Source organism: Ranitomeya variabilis, chromosome 1 (assembly GCF_051348905.1).
Source record: "Ranitomeya variabilis isolate aRanVar5 chromosome 1, aRanVar5.hap1, whole genome shotgun sequence".
Classification (NCBI taxonomy): Eukaryota; Metazoa; Chordata; class Amphibia; order Anura; family Dendrobatidae; genus Ranitomeya; species Ranitomeya variabilis.
The window spans coordinates 625,470,938-625,492,894 of NC_135232.1; the positions used below are offsets into that span (position 1 = coordinate 625,470,938).

Sequence of the window (21,957 nt, forward strand, 5' to 3'; positions counted from 1 at the left end):
TCAATAGTCTCCATGGGAGACGAGAAGCTGCCATAACCTGATCGTCTCTGCTACATACATATGATGATCAGATCGTCTATATGTAGCAGAATTGCTCACTTGCTATGAGCGGTACTCATAGCAATCCCTCAGTGACAAGCATAGAAGTCTGCTGGAGTCCTCTGGTTGTCATGCCAACCCATCGGCGACCCACGGTCATATGACACAGGTGCCGATGGGTAGGATTTCCGATGCATGTTCCAGAAGCGCGTGTTAAATTCCGCTGTCAAGTTTGACAGCGGCATTTAACTAGTTAACAGCCGTGCGTGGATCGCGATTCAAAGGGACTGAGTCTGACATCGGAGTACTATTATGTCCGTTGTCAGAAAGGGGTTAATAACCAGACAAGGGAATGCAGACAGCAATGAGCTCTTCTTATTATGCTGAGAAGGAGCCAATATCCACTGACCTTCTCAGCCTATTAATATCAGCCCCAGCTGTTTGTTTAGTCTACTCTGGTTATTAAAAATGGGTATCCTAAAAAAAAAAATTACTTGGACTCCTTCCTATTTTTATACAGCACAGGAGCAGGACACTATAAACACTGACTGAGATAATGAGATGCAAGTTTTATTACTTGTAAACCAGTTGTTCCAGTAATGTGTAAAAAAATAAAATGAAAATGCTTAAAGTGGTTATCTGTCCTAATCTCAAAGTGTTATTTTTTATATTAAATTGTTTTAGTCAATTATACAGCATGGAAATAATCACGTTTGCAGTTAAATAGCTTTTTTATCTGCTGTTGTTCTGCTTTAAAGCTTTTATCTTACACAGTGTACAGGTTGCTTCCAATAAGATTGGCCATCAGAGCCTAGCTGAGTATGTCCTGTTACATTCCAGGTGAAGCGTTAACCATCTCATTCCAGCCTATGGATTTCTATACAGCAGTTTGACAGCTCTTCAACTCCCTGCCCTTCTGTGTCAGTCTCTGACCTGGAGCTGTTGTTATCAATCCTGCAAAATCACATTCCCTCAGCTTCCACCATTGGCAGTTTCCAGAGCAGTTTTCCTAATCACCTTTGAGCCTTGCACTTGTTCAAGTGCAACATTATGCAATGTTAGATATATTCTATATTAAAATAAACTCATTAAATGCAATACAAACTAAATTAAATGTTTCCAACAGAGGAGAAAACCTGGACGATTGTTCAGCACAACATTACGGAAGTGACACCAGCACCCCGATCACTTTCTGGAAGAGTGTATTCCATGTCATTAAACTACAGCACCGGAGAGGATCAGCTGGAAGCCATGATCAACAATGCGGAGTACTGTGAGCAAGAAGTGGTTTATTACTGTAAACATTCTCGCTTGCTGAATTCTCCAAGTAAGTAACACACCTACTTATTATCATAATTTCATGGTCCTGTATTTAACCTGATTATCAGCTTTCCCCAGGCAGCTCTGTGTGAAAATGTAAAAAAGTTGGCTGCTTCAATATTATTAGTGAAATTCACTAAGCAATTCACTGACCAGAAGCAAAATGGTTAAAGGGATTGTCCAGGCTTAGATCTCAAGTCTGCAGTCACTCTATGTGCTATGTGCCTGCAGACTTGTTAATCCTCAGAGCCCGCACAGTGCATGCTATCAGGATTCTCTGGTGTGTCTGCAAGTAAGCGATTTGCATATTTCCAGTCAATTTCAACTAGACATGTCCAACTTCAGTCAATTCACTTCTAGTTAGCATAAGACCACATGTATGCAAATCGCATACTTGCAGTCACACTCTCGCCAACTCTTGGCACTGGAGAATCCTGACAGCATGCACAATGCACACTGTGAGGCTTCACAAGTTTACAGTCGCATAGAGTGACTGCAGACCAGAGCCCCAAACCTTGACAACCCCTTAGGGAATTGAATTACGAAGTATATTAGAAAGTTGAAGATTTTTTTTATTATTTGGATCAAAGTCCCCATTTTTCCCCATACACCCACAGGGCCGTGGCTAGGAAGAGTTGGTAGGAAGTGGTGGTCCAGCATTTTTCATCCATCTCCATTTAAAATCCATTGCACTGAGCAGAAAAGCCAAGTGCCATGCTGCAACAGCCATAAACTGCATAACAGTAGCACAGTGTTGCTGATGGCAGACATTAACTTCAATAGCTCAGTGTACCACAGCAAATGTATGGCAATCTGAAATCTGCAGGATGTGTTCATGTTCAGATCTGGACCTCTTAAGTTTGTGAAGCCAGTAAGTAACGCAATGTATGTACACAGTGATTTCACTTGCAGAATAGTGAGTTCAGCTCTGGAGAATAACATACGATGTGATTAAGGATCAGCACAGAATAAGCAATGTAATGTGTGTACACAGTGACTGCACCAGCAGAATAGTGAGTGCAGCTCTGGGGTATAATACAGGATGTAACTCAGGATCAGTAATGTAATGGACCGTATATACTCGAGTATAAGCCGACCTGAGTATAAGCCAAGGCACCTAATTTTGCCACAAAAACTGGGAAAACTTATTGACTCCAGTATAAGCCTAGGGTGGGAAATGCAGCAGCTACTGATAAATTTCAAAAATAAAAATAGATACCAATAAAAGTAAAAATAATTGAGAAATCAGTAGGTTAAATGTTTTTGCATGTCCATATTGAATCAGGAGCTCCATAAGATTTTCCATACAAAATATGCCCCATATAATGCTCCATAAAGTTCATGATAGGCCCCATAAGATGCTCCATACAGTTCATGATGGGCTCCATAAAATGCTCCATACAAAAATATGCCCCATATAATGCTGCATAAAGGTTAATGATGGCCCCATAAAATGCTCCATACAAAAATATGCCCCATATAATGCTGCCAAAGGTTAATGATGGCCCCACAAGATGCTCCATATTAAAATATGCCCCATATAATGCTCCATAATTCATGAGACAGCTGTTCCCACAATTGATTTGGAAACAATTGTACAATTGGAAAAATCAATTCTTGGAAGAGGAGATTGAGGGTGCGATTAGAGACACTCCATTGGGGAAAAGTCCTGGCCCGGATGGTTTTTCATCATTATTCTATAAATCATATAGAGAGCAACTTGCCCCATTTCTCACTTGAGTGTTTAATGCAGTATCGATGTCTTCCCCGTTCGCTCCACAATCCCTCGAGGCTCACATTACAGTAATCCCAAAATCAGGGGAAGATTCCTCTCTAGTTTCTAATTACCGTCCAATATCTTTACTGAATATTGATACTAAATTGTACGCCAAAATACTAGCGAACAGATTAGCACCCATCCTCCCCTCAATAATACATACTGACCCATTGGGGTTTATACAGTGAAGAGAGGCACGGGACAACGTGAACAAAACCACATCACTCATAGCGAGTGCTCTGGCATCCTCAAAACCATTAGGCCTGTTGTCAGTAGACGCAGGGAAAGCGCTTGACCGGGTACGCTGGGGTTTTATGAGGGCAGCCCTTAGACAGATAGACCTGGGACATTGCTTCCTCAATAAGATCACAGCTTTGTATACATGCCCATTGGCTCGCATTAATGTCAATGGATCTACAACCCCTGGCAAAAATTATGGAATCACCGGCCTTGAAGGATGTTCTTTCATTTGTTTAATTTTGTAGAAAAAAAAGCAGATCACAGACATGGCACAAAACTAAAGTCATTTCAAATGGAAACTTTCTGGCTTTAAGAAACACTAAAAGAAATCAAGAACAAAAAATGTGGTAGTCAGTAATGGTTACTTTTTTCAACCAAACATAGGGGAAAAATTATGGAATCACTCAATTCTAAGGAAAAAATTATGGAATCACCCTGTAATTTTTCATACCCAAAAATAACACCTGCATCAAATTAGATCTGCTCGTTAGTCTGCATCTAAAAAGTGGTGATCACACCTTGGAGAGTTGTTGCACCAAGTGGACTGACATGAATCATGGCTCCAACACGAGAGATGTCAATTGAAACAAAGGAGAGGATTATCAAACTCTTAAAAGAGGGTAAATCATCACGCAATGTTGCAATAAATGTTGGTTGTTCATAGTCAGCTGTGTCTAAAATCTGGACCAAATGCAAACATCATGGGAAGGTTGTTAAAGGCAAACATGCTGGTAGACCAAGGAAGACATCAAAGCGTCAAGACCGGAAACTCAAAGCAATATGTCTCCAAAACAGGAAATGCACAACAAAACAAATGAGGAGCGAATGGGTGGAAACTGAAGTCAACGTCTGTGACCGAACTGTAAAAACCGCCTAAAGGAAATGGAATTTACATACAGAAAAGCTAAACGAAAGCCATCATTAACACCTAAACAGAAAAAAACAAGGTTACAATGGGCTAAGGAAAAGCAATCATGGACTGTGGATGACTGGATGAAAGTCATATTCAGTGATGAATCGCGAATCTGCATTGGGCAAGGTGATGATGCTGGAACTTTTGTTTGGTGCCGTTCCAATGAGATTTATAAAGATGACTGCCTGAAGAGAACATGCATGTCAGGTAAAGGCACTGGGGAGATGGCTGTCATTACATCTTCAGTAAATGCACAAGTTTATGTTGATATTTTGGACACTTTTCTTATCCCATCAATTGAAAGGATGTTTGGGGATGATGAAATCATTTTTCAAGATGCCAATGCATCCTGCCATAGAGCAAAAACTGTGAAAACATTCCTTGAAAAAAGACACATAAGGTCAATGTCATGGCCTGCAAATAGTCAGGATCTCAACCCAATTGAAAATCTTTGGTGGAAGTTGAAGAAAATGGTCCATGACAAGGCTCCAACCTGCAAAGCTGATCTGGCAACAGCAATCAGAGAAAGTTGGTGCCAGATTGATGAAGAGTACTGTTTGACACTCATTAAGTCCATGCCTCAGAGACTACAAGCTGTTGTAAAAGCCAGAGGTGGTGCAACAAAATACTAGTGATGTTTTGGAGTGTTTTTTTGTTTGTTTGTTCTTCATGATTCCATAATTTTTTCCTCAGAATTGAGTGATTCCAGAATTTTTACCCTATGCTTGGTTAAAAAAAAGTAACCATTAGTGACTACCACATTTTTGGTTCTTGATTTCTTTTAGTGTTTCTTAAAGCCAGAAAGTTGCCATTTGGAATGACTTTAGTTTTGTGCCATGTCTGTGATCTGCTTTTTTTCTACAAAAACAACTGAATGAACATCCTCCAAGGCCGGTGATTCCATAATTTTTGCCAGTGGTTGTATTTCTGCACCAAGAGAAATCCATAATGGATCAAGACAAGGCTGCCCTCTATCCCCACTATTATACGTAATCGTCATGGAACACCTGGCTATAGCGATCAGAAGGACCTCTGTCATGGTTCCCAATGGCAGGGGAACGTCAGGACACATAAATAACGGACAAGCTCTTGGGTGATGGAATCTCAAGCTGACCGTGAGCTAAACCTACCACACAACTAATAGTGGCCGGGGGGCGTGCCTAAGTTTTATCCCTAGACGTCTCTCGCCAGCCGGAGGACTAACTAACCCTAGTAGAGGAAAAAACAGACCTGGCTTACCTCTAGGGAAATTCCCCTGAAAAGGAGACAGAAGCCCCCCACATATATTGACGGTGAGTTCAGAGGAAAAGACATACGCAGTATGAAGGTAGGTTCAGCAAAGCGAGGTCCGCTTACTAGATAGTAGAAAGATACAAAAGGGAACTGCACGGTCAGCTGAAAATCCTTTTAAAATACGATCCTGAAATTACTTTAAGACTCATGTGTCAACTCATGACACCGGAGTGGTAATTTCAGCCCACAAGAGCTTCCAGCTACAGAGAATGATATAACTGTAAACTGGAACAAAAATGCAAACAAACTTAGGACTAAGAGTCCAACTTAGCTGATCAGTAGTCTAGGAGCAGGAACATGCAACAGAAAGGCTCTGGTTACATTGATGGCCGGCAAGGCAATGACTGAAGAGCAGGAATAAATAGGAACTCCCCACTACTGATGAAAACAGGTGAACTGAGAAAGAAAGCACACCCGAGTCACCAGTACCACTAGCCACCACCAGAAGGAGCCCAAAAGCAGATTCACAACAGTACCCCCCCCTCAAGGAGGGGGCACCGAACCCTCACAAGAACCACCAGGGCGATCCGGATGAGCCCTATGAAAGGCACGAACCAAATCAGAGGCGTGAACATCAGAAGCAGTTACCCAAGAATTATCTTCTTGACCATAACCCTTCCACTTAAACAGATATTGTAGTCTCCGTCTGGAAATACGGGAGTCCAAAATTTTCTCCACAACATACTCCAATTCACCCTCAACCAGCACAGGAGCAGGAGGCTCGGTAGAAGGAACAACCGGCACCTCATACCTCCGCAACAACGACCGATGGAAGACATTATGGATAGCAAAAGATGCCGGAAGGTCTAAACGAAAGGATACAGGGTTAAGAATCTCCAAAATCCTATAAGGACCGATGAACCGAGGCTTAAACTTAGGAGAAGAAACCCTCATAGGGACAAAACGGGAAGACAACCACACCAAGTCCCCAACACGAAGACGAGGACCAACACGACGACGGCGGTTGGCAAAATGCTGAGTCTTCTCCTGGGACAACTTCAAATTGTCCACCACCTGTCCCCAAATCCGATGCAACCTATCCACCATAGTATCCACTCCAGGACAATCCGAAGACTCCACCTGACCGGAAGAAAAACGAGGGTGAAACCCCGAATTGCAAAAGAAAGGAGAAACCAAAGTGGCAGAACTAGCCCGATTATTGAGGGCAAACTCTGCCAATGGCAAAAAGGCAACCCAGTCATCCTGATCCGCAGACACAAAACACCTCAAATAAGTCTCCAAGGTCTGATTAGTTCGCTCCGTCTGGCCATTAGTCTGAGGATGGAACGCAGACGAAAAAGACAAATCAATGCCCATCCTAGCACAGAATGCCCGCCAAAATCTAGACACGAACTGGGTCCCCCTGTCAGAAACGATATTTTCCGGAATACCATGCAAGCGAACCACATTTTGAAAAAACAGAGGAACCAATTCGGATGAGGAAGGCAACTTAGGCAAAGGTACCAAATGAACCATCTTTGAAAAACGGTCACACACCACCCAGATGACAGACATTTTCTGAGAAGCAGGGAGATCAGAAATAAAATCCATAGAGATGTGAGTCCAAGGCCTCTTCGGAATAGGCAAAGATAACAACAATCCGCTAGCCCGAGAACAACAAGGCTTGGCCCGAGCACAAACATCACAAGACTGCACAAAAACTTGTACGTCTCGAGACAGGGAAGGCCACCAGAAGGACCTAGCCACCAAATCCCTAGTACCAAAGATTCCAGGATGACCTGCCAACGCAGAAGAATGAACCTCCGAGATGACTCTACTGGTCCAATCATCAGGAACAAACAGTCTACCAGGCGGGCAACGATCAGGTCTATCCGCCTGAAACTCCTGCAAAGCCCGTCGCAGGTCTGGGGAAACAGCAGATAATATCACCCCATCCTTAAGGATACCTGTAGGTTCAGAATCACCAGGGGAATCAGGCTCAAAACTCCTAGAAAGGGCATCTGCCTTCACATTTTTAGAACCTGGTAGGTATGAGACCACAAAATTAAACCGAGAGAAAAACAACGACCAGCGCGCCTGTCTAGGATTCAGGCGCTTGGCAGACTCAAGATAAATCAGATTCTTGTGATCGGTCAATACCACCACCTGATGTCTAGCCCCCTCAAGCCAATGACGCCACTCCTCAAAAGCCCACTTCATAGCCAAAAGCTCCCGATTACCAATATCATAGTTTCGCTCGGCGGGCGAAAATTTTCGAGAAAAGAACGCACAAGGTCTCATCACGGAGCAGTCGGAACTTTTCTGCGACAAAACCGCCCCAGCTCCGATCTCGGAAGCGTCGACCTCAACCTGAAAAGGAAGAGCAACATCAGGCTGACGCAACACAGGGGCAGAAGAAAAGCGGCGCTTAAGCTCCCGAAAGGCCTCCACAGCAGCAGGGGACCAATCAGCAACATCAGCACCCTTTTTAGTCAAATCAGTCAAAGGTTTAGCAACATCCGAAAAACCAGTTATAAATCGACGATAAAAATTAGCAAAGCCCAAGAATTTCTGAAGGCTCTTAAGAGAAGTAGGTTGCGTCCAATCACAAATAGCCCGAACCTTGACAGGATCCATCTCAATGGAAGAAGGGGAAAAAATGTACCCCAAAAAAGAAATCTTTTGAACCCCAAAAATACACTTAGAACCCTTCACACACAAGGAATTAGCCCGCAAAACCTGAAAAACCCTCCTGACTTGTTGGACATGAGAGTCCCAGTCATCCGAAAAAAATCAAAATATCATCCAGATACACAATCATAAATTTATCCAAATATTCACGGAAAATGTTATGCATAAAGGACTGAAAGACCGAAGGGGCATTTGAAAGACCAAAAGGCATTACCAAATACTCAAAATGGCCCTCGGGCGTATTAAATGCGGTTTTCCACTCATCCCCCTGCTTAATTCGCACCAAATTATACGCCCCACGAAGATCAATCTTAGAAAACCACTTAGCCCCCTCTATTCGAGCAAACAAATCAGTCAGCAGTGGCAAAGGATACTGATATTTGACTGTAATTTTATTCAAGAGTCGATAATCAATACACGGCCTCAAAGAGCCATCTTTTTTAGACACAAAGAAAAAAACGGCTCCTAAGGGAGATGAAGAAGGACGAATATGTCCCTTTTCCAGGGACTCCTTAATATACTCTCGCATAGCAACATGTTCAGGTACGGATAAATTAAACAAACGACCCTTTGGAAATTTACTGCCTGGAATTAGATCTATGGTACAATCACAATCTCTGTGAGGAGGGAGTGAACCAAGCTTAGGCTCCTCAAAAACATCACGATAATCAGACAAAAATGCCGGAATCTCAGAGGGAATAGATGATGAAATGGAAACCAAAGGTACGTCCCCATGAGCCCCCTGACATCCCCAGCTTAACACAGACATTGCTTTCCAGTCAAGGACTGGATTATGAGATTGTAACCATGGCAATCCGAGCACCAAAACATCATGTAGATTGTACAACACAAGGAAGCGAATCACCTCCTGATGGTCTGGAGTCATACGCATAGTCACTTGTGTCCAGTATTGTGGTTTATTACTAGCCAATGGCGTAGAATCAATACCCTTCAGAGGTATAGGGACTTCCAGAGGCTCTAGATTAAACCCACAGCGCCTGGCAAAGGACCAATCCATAAGACTCAAAGCGGCGCCAGAGTCGACATAGGCGTCCGCGGTAATTGACGATAATGAACAAATCAAGGTCACAGATAGAATAAACTTAGACTGTAAAGTGCCAATTGAAACAGACTTATCAACCTTCTTTGTGCGTCTAGAGCATGCTGATATAACATGAGTTGAATCACCACAATAGAAGCACAACCCATTTTTTCGCCTAAAATTCTGCCGTTCGCTTCTGGACAGAATTCTATCACATTGCATATTCTCTGGCGCCTTCTCAGAAGACAACGCCAAATGGTGCACAGGTTTACGCTCCCGCACACGCCGATCAATCTGAATAGCCATTGTCATGGACTCATTCAGACCTGTAGGCGCAGGGAACCCCACCATAACATCCTTAATGGCATCAGAGAGACCCACTCTGAAATGCGCCGCCAAAGCGCACTCATTCCACTGAGTAAGCACAGACCATTTACGAAATTTTTGGCAGTATATTTCAGCTTCATCTTGCCCTTGAGACAGGGCCATCAAGGCTTTTTCAGCCTGAATCTCTAAATTAGGTTCCTCATAAAGCAACCCCAAAGCCAGAAAAAACGCATCCACATTGAGCAACGCAGGATCCCCTGGTGCCAATGCAAATGCCCAATCTTGAGGGTCACCTCGCAGCAAGGAAATTACAATCTTAACCTGCTGTGCGGGATCTCCAGCGGAGCGAGGTCTCAGAGAAAGAAATAATTTACAATTATATTTGAAATTCAAAAAACGAGATCTATCTCCGGAGAAAAATTCTGGTATAGGAATTCTAGGTTCAGATATTGGAGCATGAATAACAAAATCCTGCAAACCTTGAACCTCATTAGCGAGATTACTCAAACCAGTAGCTAAACTCTGAGGATCCATTTTAATCAGGTGAGATCAGAGCCATTCAAGGGTTAGAAGGAGAGGGAGACAAAGACTGCAATTAGAGCTGAAATGCAACTGATTCAACTATAGAGCAAGCACCAAGAGAAAAAAAAATAAAAATTTGCAGACTTCTTTTTCTCTCCTTTCTTCTGCCAACAGTTTTAACACTTGGCCGGCCATACTGTCATGGTTCCCAATGGCAGGGGAACGTCAGGACACATAAATAACGGATGAGCTCTTGGGTGATGGAATCTCAAGCTGACCGTGAGCTAAACCTACCACACAACTAATAGTGGCCGGGGGGCGTGCCTAAGTTTTATCCCTAGACGTCTCTCGCCAGCCGGAGGACTAACTAACCCTAGTAGAGGAAAAAACAGACCTGGCTTACCTCTAGGGAAATTCCCCCGAAAAGGAGACAGAAGCCCCCCACATATATTGACGGTGAGTTCAGAGGAAAAGACATACGCAGTATGAAGGTAGGTTCAGCAAAGCGAGGTCCGCTTACTAGATAGTAGAAAGATACAAAAGGGAACTGCACGGTCAGCTGAAAACCCTTTTAAAATACCATCCTGAAATTACTTTAAGACTCATGTGTCAACTCATGACACCGGAGTGGTAATTTCAGCCCACAAGAGCTTCCAGCTACAGAGAATGATATAACTGTAAACTGGAACAAAAATGCAAACAAACTTAGGACTAAGAGTCCAACTTAGCTGATCAGTAGTCTAGGAGCAGGAACATGCAACAGAAAGGCTCTGGTTACATTGATGGCCGGCAAGGCAATGACTGAAGAGCAGGAATAAATAGGAACTCCCCACTACTGATGAAAACAGGTGAACTGAGAAAGAAAGCACACCCGAGTCACCAGTACCACTAGCCACCACCAGAAGGAGCCCAAAAGCAGATTCACAACAGACCTCTAGTATACAGGGGATATGCATAGACCACAACACTTATAAAACTTCCCTGTATGCTGATGACCTTCTACTGAACATATCGCAACCACATATTACATTTCCCACTCTTATGAAGGAATTTGAATGATATGGGGACTTGAGTAATTTTAAGGTTAATTATTCCCAACTGTGGCACTAAATATATCATTATCACCAACTGATATACAGTTGGCCACACATAATTTCTAATTCAGGTGGCAACCGAATTCAATCAAATACTTTGGTATCCATATTCCCTCTAATCTTAGTAAGCTTTATTTATTAATTTATTAATTACCTTACCCTACTTGAAAAAACACTCAAAGACCTCGCTCCATATAACAAAAAAACAATTTTGTGGTTCGGGCACATAAATGCATTTAAAATGGATATTCTCCCCAGATTTCTATACATTTTTCAAGCAGTTCCCATATTACCACCAGCAAACTTTTTCAAAACACTTAAATCGGCCCTAATTAGATTTGTCTGGACCAAAATTAACATAGAGTAAAGTATCACATCTTTACCCGCTCCAAAGCATCAGGGGGAGCAGGCCTACCAGACCTTTGCACGTACCATCAGGCCTCCTTGATAGTTCGATTATTCGATTGGCAATATTATTCAAAATCAAAACAGTGGGTAACGCTTGAACAGGGGTACTCCTCTACACCTTTGAAGCACCTCCCATGGATCAAGTCCAAAGATAAAATACAGATCGCACCTTAGGGGCTCCTGATAAGAGATGCTTTTGAGGGTCTGGGACCAAACAAAACAAAAAAGCACATTAGTCAGACCCTACAGTCTGCTCACACCCATATTCTCCAACCCAGAGTTTCCGCCAGGGAATCTGAAAACAAAATTCCTACGCTGGAGCGCGCGCTCGGACATTCGCCTATGTCACATATTGACAGGACCCAACATTCCCTCCTTAGAGGAATTACAAAACATAGACCCGCCACAGAGCCTCTCTTGGTTGGAATATGACCAAATGAGATCTTTTATAAACTTATGGAAGAGGGAGAGACGGCACTCTCTACCGGTCACACTGACTCCCTTTGAAGGGTTGTTTCTCAGAGAATCGTCTCCGACTCACTTGATCTCTCTCATATTTAGTTTCCTAAACCAATCGTCCTCCTCTCTAGACCCTAACTTTATCCAAGCGTGGGAAAGCAAATTACACATTCCAGTGCCTTGCAAAAGTATTCAGCCCCCTGGAACTTTTCAACCTTTTCACACGTATCATGCTTCAAACATAAAGATACCAAATGTACATTTTTGGTGAAGAATCAACAACAAGTGGAACACAATTGTGAAGTTGAATGAAATGTATTGGTTATTTTTAATTTTTGTGGAAATTCAAAAACTGAAAAGTGGGGCGTGCAATATTATTCAGCCCCTTTAACTTAATACTTTGTTGCACCACCTTTTGCTGAGATTACAGCTGCAAGTCGCTTGGGGTATGTCTCTATCAGTTTTGTACATCCATAGACTGATATTCTTGCCCATTCTTCCTTGGCAAACAGCTCGAGCTGAGTAAGGTTTGATGGAGATCGTTTGTGAACAGCAGTTTTCAGCTCTTTCCACAGATTCTCGATTGGATTGAGGTCTGGACTTTGACTTGGCCATTCTAACACCTGGATACGTTTATTTGTGAACCATTCCACTGTAGATTTTGCTTTATGTTTGGGATCATTGTCTTGTTAGAATTCAAATCTCCGTCCCAGTCTCAGGTCTTTTGCAGACTCCAACAGATTTTCTTCAAGAATGGTCCTGTATTTGGCTCCATCCAACTTCCCATTAATTTTAACCATCTTCCCTGTCCCTGCTTAAGAAAAGCAGGCCCAAACCATGATGCTGCCTCCACCATGTTTGACAGTGGGGATGGTGTGTTCAGGGTGATGAGCTGTGTTGCCTTTACGCCAAACATATCGTTTGGCATTGTTGCCAAAAAGTTCGATTTTGGTTTCATCTGACCAGAGCACCTTCTTCCACATGTTTGGTTTGTCTCCCAGGTGGCTTGTTGCAAACTTTAAACAACGCTTTTTATGGATATCTTTGAGAAATGGCTTTCTTCTTGCCACTCTTCCATAAAGACCAGATTTGTGCAGTGTACGACTGATTGTTGTCCTATGGACAGACTGTCCCATCTCAGCTGTAGATCTCTGCAGTTCATCCAGAGTGGTCATGGGCCTCTTGGCTGCATCTCTGATCAGTAGGGTTGAGCGAAACGGGTCGGCCATTTTCAGAAGTCGCCGACTTTTGGCAAAGTCGGGTTTCATGAAACCCGACCCCTGTGTGGGGTCGGCCATGAGGTCGGCGACCTTCTGAATCTGGTATCGGAATTCCGATACCGAGTTCCGATATGTTTGCGATATCGGGAATCGGTATCGGAATCCATATTTAAGTGTAAAATAAAGAATCAAAATAAAAAATATTGATATACTCACCCTCGGACGTGCCCTGGTACTAACCGGCAGCCTTCCTTCCTAAGAATGAGCGCGTGAATGACCTGCGGTGACGTTGCGGCTTGTGATTGGTCGTGTGAGCGGTCACATGGGCGGTCACGCGACCAATCACAAGCCGCGACATCATCTAAGGTCCTTCACGCGCTCATTCTTAGGAAGGAAGGCTGTCGGTTAGTACCAGGGCGCATCTGAGGGTGAGTATATCAATATTTTTTATTTTGATTCTTTATTTTACACATTAATATGGATCCCAGGGCCTGAAGGAGAGTTTCCTCTCCTTCAGACCCTGGGAACCATAGTTGTCATGGTTCTCAATGGCAAGAGACCGTAGTAAAGCATACAAAAGGACTAGCTCTTGGAAGATGGGAACTCGAGCTGACTGTGAGCTAAACCTACCGCACAACTAACAGTGGCTGGGTAGCGTGCCTACGTTTTATCCCTAGACGCCCAGCGCCAGCCGGAGAACTGACTGACCCTAGCAGAGGAAAATACAGACCTGGCTTACCTCTAGAGAAATTTTCCCCAAAAGGCAGACAGTAGCCCCCACATATAATGTCGGTGATTTTAGAGGAAATTGACATACGAAGTATGAAGATAGGTTTAGCAAATTGAGGTCCGCTTACTAGATAGTAGGAAGACAGAAAAGGGAACTACACAGTCAGCTGAAAACCCTTTCAAAACACCATCCTGAAATTACTTTAAGACTCTAATATCAACTCATGACACCAGAGTGGCAATTTCAGCTCACAAGAGCTTCCCGCCTCAGAAATATTCAAACACAGAGAACTGGAACAAAAATGCAAAACAAACGTAGGACTACAAGTCCAACTTAGCTGATAGTAGTCTAGGAGCAGGAACATGCAACAGAAAGGCTTCTGGTAACATTGTTGGCCGGCATAGAAATGACTGAGGAGCAAGGCTAAATAGACAACTCCCACATCCTGATGGAAACAGGTGAACAGAGGCGATGAAGCACACAAGTTCAGTACCACCAGTGACCACCGGGGGAGCCCAGAAACCAAATTCACAACAGTACCCCCCCCCTCAAGGAGGGGGCACCGAACCCTCACCAGAACCACCAGGGCGATCAGGATGAGCCCTATGAAAGGCACGGACCAAATCGGAGGCATGAACATCAGAGGCTGTCACCCAAGAATTATCCTCCTGACCGTAGCCCTTCCACTTGACCAGATACTGAAGTCTCCGTCTGGAAACACGGGAGTCCAAGATCTTCTCGACAACGTACTCCAACTCACCCTCAACCAACACCGGAGCAGGAGGCTCAACGGAAGGCACAACCGGTACCTCATACCTGCGCAACAATGACCGATGGAAGACATTATGAATAGAAAAAGATGCAGGGAGGTCCAAACGAAAGGACACAGGGTTAAGAATCTCCAATATCTTGTACGGGCCGATGAACCGAGGCTTAAACTTAGGAGAAGAAACCTTCATAGGGACAAAACGAGAAGACAACCACACCAAGTCCCCAACACAAAGACGAGGACCAACACGACGACGGCGGTTGGCAAAATGCTGAGTCTTCTCCTGGGACAACTTCAAATTGTCCACCACATGCCCCCAAATCTGATGCAACCTCTCCACCACAGCATCCACTCCAGGACAATCCGAAGACTCCACCTGACCGGAAGAGAAACGAGGATGAAACCCCGAATTACAGAAGAAAGGAGAAACCAAGGTGGCAGAACTAGCCCGATTATTGAGGGCAAACTCCGCCAAGGGCAAACTCCGCCAAGGGCAAAAAGGCAACCCAATCATCCTGATCCGCAGACACAAAACACCTCAAATAAGTCTCCAAGGTCTGATTAGTTCGCTCGGTCTGGCCATTAGTCTGAGGATGGAAAGCAGACGAAAAAGACAAATCAATGCCCATCCTAGCACAGAACGCTCGCCAAAATCTAGACACGAATTGGGTTCCCCTGTCAGACACGATATTCTCCGGAATACCATGCAAGCGAACCACATTTTGAAAAAACAGAGAAACCAGCTCGGATGAGGAAGGCAATTTAGGCAAGGGGACCAAATGGACCATCTTAGAGAAACGGTCACACACCACCCAGATGACAGACATCTTCTGAGAAACAGGTAGATCAGAAATAAAATCCATGGAGATGTGAGTCCAAGGCCTCTTCGGAATAGGCAAAGATAACAACAATCCACTAGCCCGAGAACAACAAGGCTTGGCCCGAGCACAAACATCACAAGACTGCACAAAACCTCGCACATCTCGCGACAGGGAAGGCCACCAGAAGGACCTAGCCACCAAATCCCTGGTACCAAAGATTCCAGGATGACCAGCTAACGCAGAAGAATGGACCTCCGAGATGACTCTACTGGTCCAATCATCAGGAACAAACATTCTACCTGGCGGGCAACGATCAGGTCTATCCGCCTGAAACTCCTGCAAGACCCGTCGCAAGTCTGGGGAAACAGCAGATAATATCACTCCATCCTTAAGGATACCTGTAGGTTCAGAATTACCAGGGGAATCAGGCTCAAAACTCCTAGAAAGGGCATCTGCCTTCACATTTTTCGAACCCGGTAGGTAAGAAACCACAAAATTAAACCGAGAGAAAAATAACGACCAGCGCGCCTGTCTAGGATTCAGGCGCCTGGCAGACTCAAGATAAATCAAATTCTTGTGGTCGGTCAATACCACCACCTGATGTCTAGCCCCCTCAAGCCAATGACGCCACTCCTCAAAAGCCCACTTCATAGCCAAGAGCTCCCGATTACCAATATCATAATTTCGCTCAGCGGGCGAAAATTTACGAGAAAAGAACGCGCAAGGTCTCATCACGGAGCAGTCGGAACTTTTCTGCGACAAAACCGCACCAGCTCCGATTTCTGAAGCGTCGACCTCAACCTGAAAAGGAAGAGTAACATCAGGCTGACGCAATACAGGGGCGGAAGAAAAGCGGCGCTTAAGCTCCCGAAAGGCCTCCACAGCAGCCGGGGACCAATCAGCAACATCAGCACCCTTCTTAGTCAAATCAGTCAACGGTTTAGCAACATCAGAAAAACCAGTTATAAATCGACGATAAAAATTAGCAAAGCCCAAAAACTTCTGAAGGCTCTTAAGAGAAGAGGGTTGCGTCCAATCACAAATAGCCTGAACCTTGACAGGGTCCATCTCAATGGAAGAGGGGGAAAAAATGTACCCCAAAAACGAAATCTTTTGAACCCCAAAAACGCACTTAGAACCCATTTCCAAGGACTCCTTAATATATTCCCGCATAGCAGCATGTTCAGGCACAGATAGATTAAATAAACGACCCTTTGGAAACTTACTGCCCGGAATCAGATCTATTGTACAATCGCAATCTCTGTGCGGAGGTAGTGAACCAAGTTTAGGCTCCTCAAAAACGTCACGATAATCAGATAAAAATTCCGGAATCTCAGAGGGAATAGATGACGAAATGGAAACCAAAGGTACGTCCCCATGAGTCCCCTGACATCCCCAGCTTAACACAGACATTGCTTTCCAGTCGAGGACTGGGTTATGAGATTGCAGCCATGGCAATCCAAGCACCAACACATTATGTAGATTATACAACACAAGGAAGCGAATAATCTCCTGGTGATCCGGATTAATACGCATAGTTACTTGTGTCCAGTATTGAGGTTTATTACTAGCCAATGGCGTGTAGTCAATACCCTTCAGAGGTATAGGAACTTCCAGAGGCTCTAAATTAAACCCACAGCGTTTGGCAAAGGACCAATAAGACTCAAAGCGGCGCCAGAGTCGACATAGGCGTCCGCGGTAATAGACGATAAAGAGCAAATCAGGGTCACAGATAGAATAAACTTGGACTGTAAAGTACCAATTGAAACAGACTTATCAACCTTCTTAGTACGTTTTGAGCATGCAGATATAACATGAGTTGAATCGCCACAATAGAAGCATAACCCATTTTTTCGCCTAAAATTCTGTCGTTCGCTTCTGGACAGAATTCTATCACATTGCATAATCTCTGGCGCCTTCTCAGTAGACACTGCCAAATGGTGCACAGGTTTGCGCTCCCGCAAACGCCGATCAATCTGAATAGCCATTGTCATGGACTCATTCAGACCTGCAGGCACAGGGAACCCCACCATAACATCTTTAATGGCATCAGAGAGACCCTCTCTGAAATTCGCCGCCAGGGCGCACTCATTCCACTGAGTAAGCACAGACCACTTACGAAATTTTTGGCAGTATATTTCAGCCTCATCTTGCCCTTGAGACAGGGCCATCAAGGCTTTTTCAGCCTGAATCTCTAAATGAGGTTCCTCATAAAGCAACCCCAAAGCCAGGAAAAACGCATCCACATTGAGCAACGCAGGATCCCCTGGTGCCAAAGCAAATGCCCAATCCTGAGGGTCGCCCCGGAGCAAGGAAATTACAATCCTGACCTGCTGTGCAGGATCTCCAGCGGAGCGAGATCTCAGAGACAAAAATAATTTACAACTATGTTTGAAATTCTGGAAGCGAGATCTATCCCCGGAGAAAAATTCAGGCAAAGGTACTCTAGGTTCAGATATAGGAGCATGAATTACAAAATCCTGTAAACTTTGAACCTTCATAGCGAGATTATTCAAACCTGTAGCTAAACTCTGAGGATCCATTTTCATCAGGTGAAATCAGAACCATTCAAGGATTAGAAGGAGAGAGAGACGAAGGCTGCAGTAAGCAGAGATGCTAGTGAATCAACTAATGAGCAAACTCAGGAAGAAAAAAAAAAAAAAAAATTCTCTGCAGACTTCTTTTCTCTCCCTTCTTCTGCCAATTATTTTAACTCCCGGCCGGCCAAACTGTCATGGTTCTCAATGGCAAGAGACCGTAGTAAAGCATACAAAAGGACTAGCTCTTGGAAGATGGGAACTCGAGCTGACTGTGAGCTAAACCTACCGCACAACTAACAGTGGCCGGGTAGCGTGCCTGCGTTTTATCCCTAGACGCCCAGTGCCAGCCGGAGAACTGACTGACCCTAGCAGAGGAAAATACAGACCTGGCTTACCTCTAGAGAAATTTTCCCCAAAAGGCAGACAGTAGCCCCCACATATAATGTCGGTGATTTTAGAGGAAATTGACATACGAAGTATGAAGATAGGTTTAGCAAATTGAGGTCCGCTTACTAGATAGTAGGAAGACAGAAAAGGGAACTACACAGTCAGCTGAAAACCCTTTCAAAACACCATCCTGAAATTACTTTAAGACTCTAATATCAACTCATGACACCAGAGTGGCAATTTCAGCTCACAAGAGCTTCCCGCCTCAGAAATATTCAAACACAGAGAACTGGAACAAAAATGCAAAACAAACTTAGGACTACAAGTCCAACTTAGCTGATAGTAGTCTAGGAGCAGGAACATGCAACAGAAAGGCTTCTGGTAACATTGTTGGCCGGCATAGAAATGACTGAGGAGCAAGGCTAAATAGACAACTCCCACATCCTGATGGAAACAGGTGAACAGAGGCGATGAAGCACACAAGTTCAGTACCACCAGTGACCACCGGGGGAGCCCAGAAACCAAATTCACAACACATAGTATCCCATTGGACTGCATTGGGTTTCGTGTTTCGGCCGACCCCGACCCTGACTTTTTTATAGGATCGGCCGATTTCACTCGACCCGACTTTTGAGAAAGTCGGGTTTCGTGAAACCCGATCCTATAAAAATAAAAGTCGCTCAACCCTACTGACCAGTCTTCTCCTTGTTTGAGATGAAAGTTTAAAGGGACAGCCGGGTCTTGGTAGATTTGCAGTGGTATGATACTCTTTCCATTTCAGTATCATCGCTTGCACAGTGCTTCTTGGGATGTTTAAAGTTTTGGAAATCATTTTGGATCCAAAACTGGCTTTAAACTTCTCCACGACAGTATCACGGACTTGCCTGTTGTGTTCCTTGGTCTTCATGATGCTCTCTGTGCTTCAAACAGAACCCTGAGACTATCACAGAGCAGGTGCATTTATACGAAGACTTGATTACACACAGATGGATTATATTTATCATCATTAGGCAGTTAGGACAACATTGGATCATTCAGACATCCACAATGAACTTCTGGAGTGAGTTTGCTGCACTGAAAGTAAAGGGGCCGAATAATATTGCACGCCCCACTTTTCAGTTTTTGAATTTCCACAAAAATTTTAAATAACAAAAAAATTTCATTCAACTTCACAATTGTGTTCCACTTGTTGATTCTTCACCAAAAATTTACATTTGGTATCTTTATGTTTGAAGCATGATATGTGGGAAAAGGTTGAAAAGTTTAAGGGGGCCGAATACTTCCGCAAGGCACTGTACCTTCTCAGAAGAAGACAAACAAAAAGCATATCTATTTACCCATAACATGTCAGGGGCAAGGTATGCCCAAGAAAGAAATTACAAGATTCTGTCAAGGTGATATGACTACCCAACAAAGCTGAATACAATGTTTCCAACTGTGCCTAATACATGCTGGTGCTGCGGAATAGAGAGAGGAACAATGCTCCATACATGGTGGAACTGCGACAAAATAAAGCCTTTTTGGGAGGGGGTGTATTTGGCCTATCTTAAGATCATAAGAGAGAAGATTACCCCTGTACCCCAGATAGCCCTCTTTTCAGTACTTCCAGGATCCATTAGATCACAAAAACGCAGTCTCCTACATTTTTGCCTGACTGCAGCACGCTCTGTGATTTCAAGACATTGGCGATCAATAGCAAGCCCATCTATATTTGAATGGCAGCAAGAGCTGTCACATATATGTTACATGGAGGAATTATCCGTAGAAGCATCCGGAGACCACAACAAATTTACCAAGTCTGGCGGCCTTGGATCCTATTCAGGGATTCACCAAACTTCCAAACATTATTTACCTGATCAAGACTATTAGTAGGTGACATCAGCTGCACAAGCTCTCCTCCCCCCCTTTTTATTTTTCCTCCCTCTCTCTCTGTCTATCTTTTTCCCCTCTTCCCTTCATCCTTACCCTTTTATGTATACCATTCATTTATCTCTTAATAAAATCAGTCAGAATATACAGTTCTTGGGTCAATCTTGCATTCTGGCCCTGTGACCCTAACGGAAATTGTTAAGTTAATACCCGGCTTTTGTTATTGTTATGCAGGGCATTCTAAACGCAATATGGGATGTAGTGTCTTAGTTCTTAGCTGTCACATGCCTCTTTAGAACCCACAATCAATCAAAATTTAGATAAGGAACAGACTTAAGAAGGAGGGGGAAAAAGGAGAGAGAAAAAAAAGGAAGTAAAAAGACAGCTATTTGCATACATTATCTGTTACGCTTATTGTTTTGAAACATTCTTGGCAATATCTTGGCTTAATTGCCTTTGTTAGGACCCTGAGTGGCCAGGATTTTTATGTTTATTGTAAAATGTCTGCTTGTTATGTGAGAAAATGTAATAAAAACAATTGAATAATAATGCTCCATAAAGGTTAATGACGGCCCCTAAGATGCTCCATATTAAAATATGCCCCATATAATGCTCCATTAAGGTTAAAGATGGCCCCATAAGATGCTCCATGGAAAAATATTCCCCAAATAATGCTGCATAAAGGTTAATAATGGCCCCATAAGATGCTCCATAGAAAAATATGCCACATATAACACTGCACAAAGGATAATGATGGCCCCATAAGATGCTCCATAGAAAAATATGCCCCATATAATGCTGTATAAAGCTTATGATGGGCCCCATAAGATGCTTCATACAAAAGTATGCCCCATATAATGCTGCTGCTGTGATTAAAAAAAAAATAAAAAAATGACACAGTTGGAGCGCCCCCAGACGCAGGGCCGCGGGGTACTCGGTATCGGGCCTCTCTGTCTCGGTCCTGGGGTTGTCACAATGGCTAGACCCGGTCCGTGACCCTGCTAAGGGGCGTCCAATGAAAGGTGTGATGACGGAGCGTGGTGCAAGGTGCAATGAATAACGAGGACACAGGGTTGCAGTCTCTTTACCTCTTTACTGAAGGCTTCGGGATCCGCAATCCAGAGCACTGCTAACAGGGCTGGCTGAGACCGGCCGGTCCGAAGGCACATCCATAGTTCCCTTTGCAGGTGGAAATCAGTGCCTACCTTCTAGCGCCTGTGTGTTGTAGTACCTCTCTGCTGAGCACCACGGGATAGTCCTCACAACTTTTGTGTCTGTTTCTGATGTTCTTTCTCTCTCCGTCCCCCAGACGATATGACTAGGACGCACCCGTATGACGGGGTAGGCCTGGAGTTATTTTATAGGGACCCTAGAGACGCCCCTCTCCCACAATTGCCTCCGTTGTCTGCTTAGGTGATTTAGGTGAGACAGCCAACCTAAAGTTAACTGCCCGGCCGTAGTTCAAAGTAATGCGTGGAGTCTCTTACTTTCTCGGCGTTCCGGCCGCCGGCTACGCGCCTCAGTAGGATGTTGCCGATCTCGGGGCACGACTCCTA

General features: G+C 44.0%; 1 protein-coding gene across 2 annotated transcripts in view; it reads left to right on the forward strand.

Moving 5' to 3' along the window:
- The window catches only part of LOC143773326 (contactin-associated protein-like 5), a 484,664-nt gene that overhangs the window by 329,680 nt on the left and 133,027 nt on the right, over positions 1–21,957 (forward strand). For both annotated transcript variants that reach the window (XM_077260812.1, XM_077260804.1), the window contains exon 13: positions 1,166–1,366. In XM_077260812.1, coding sequence (XP_077116927.1) covers positions 1,166–1,366 — 201 coding nt within the window. The remainder of the gene's footprint in view (positions 1–1,165; positions 1,367–21,957) is intronic.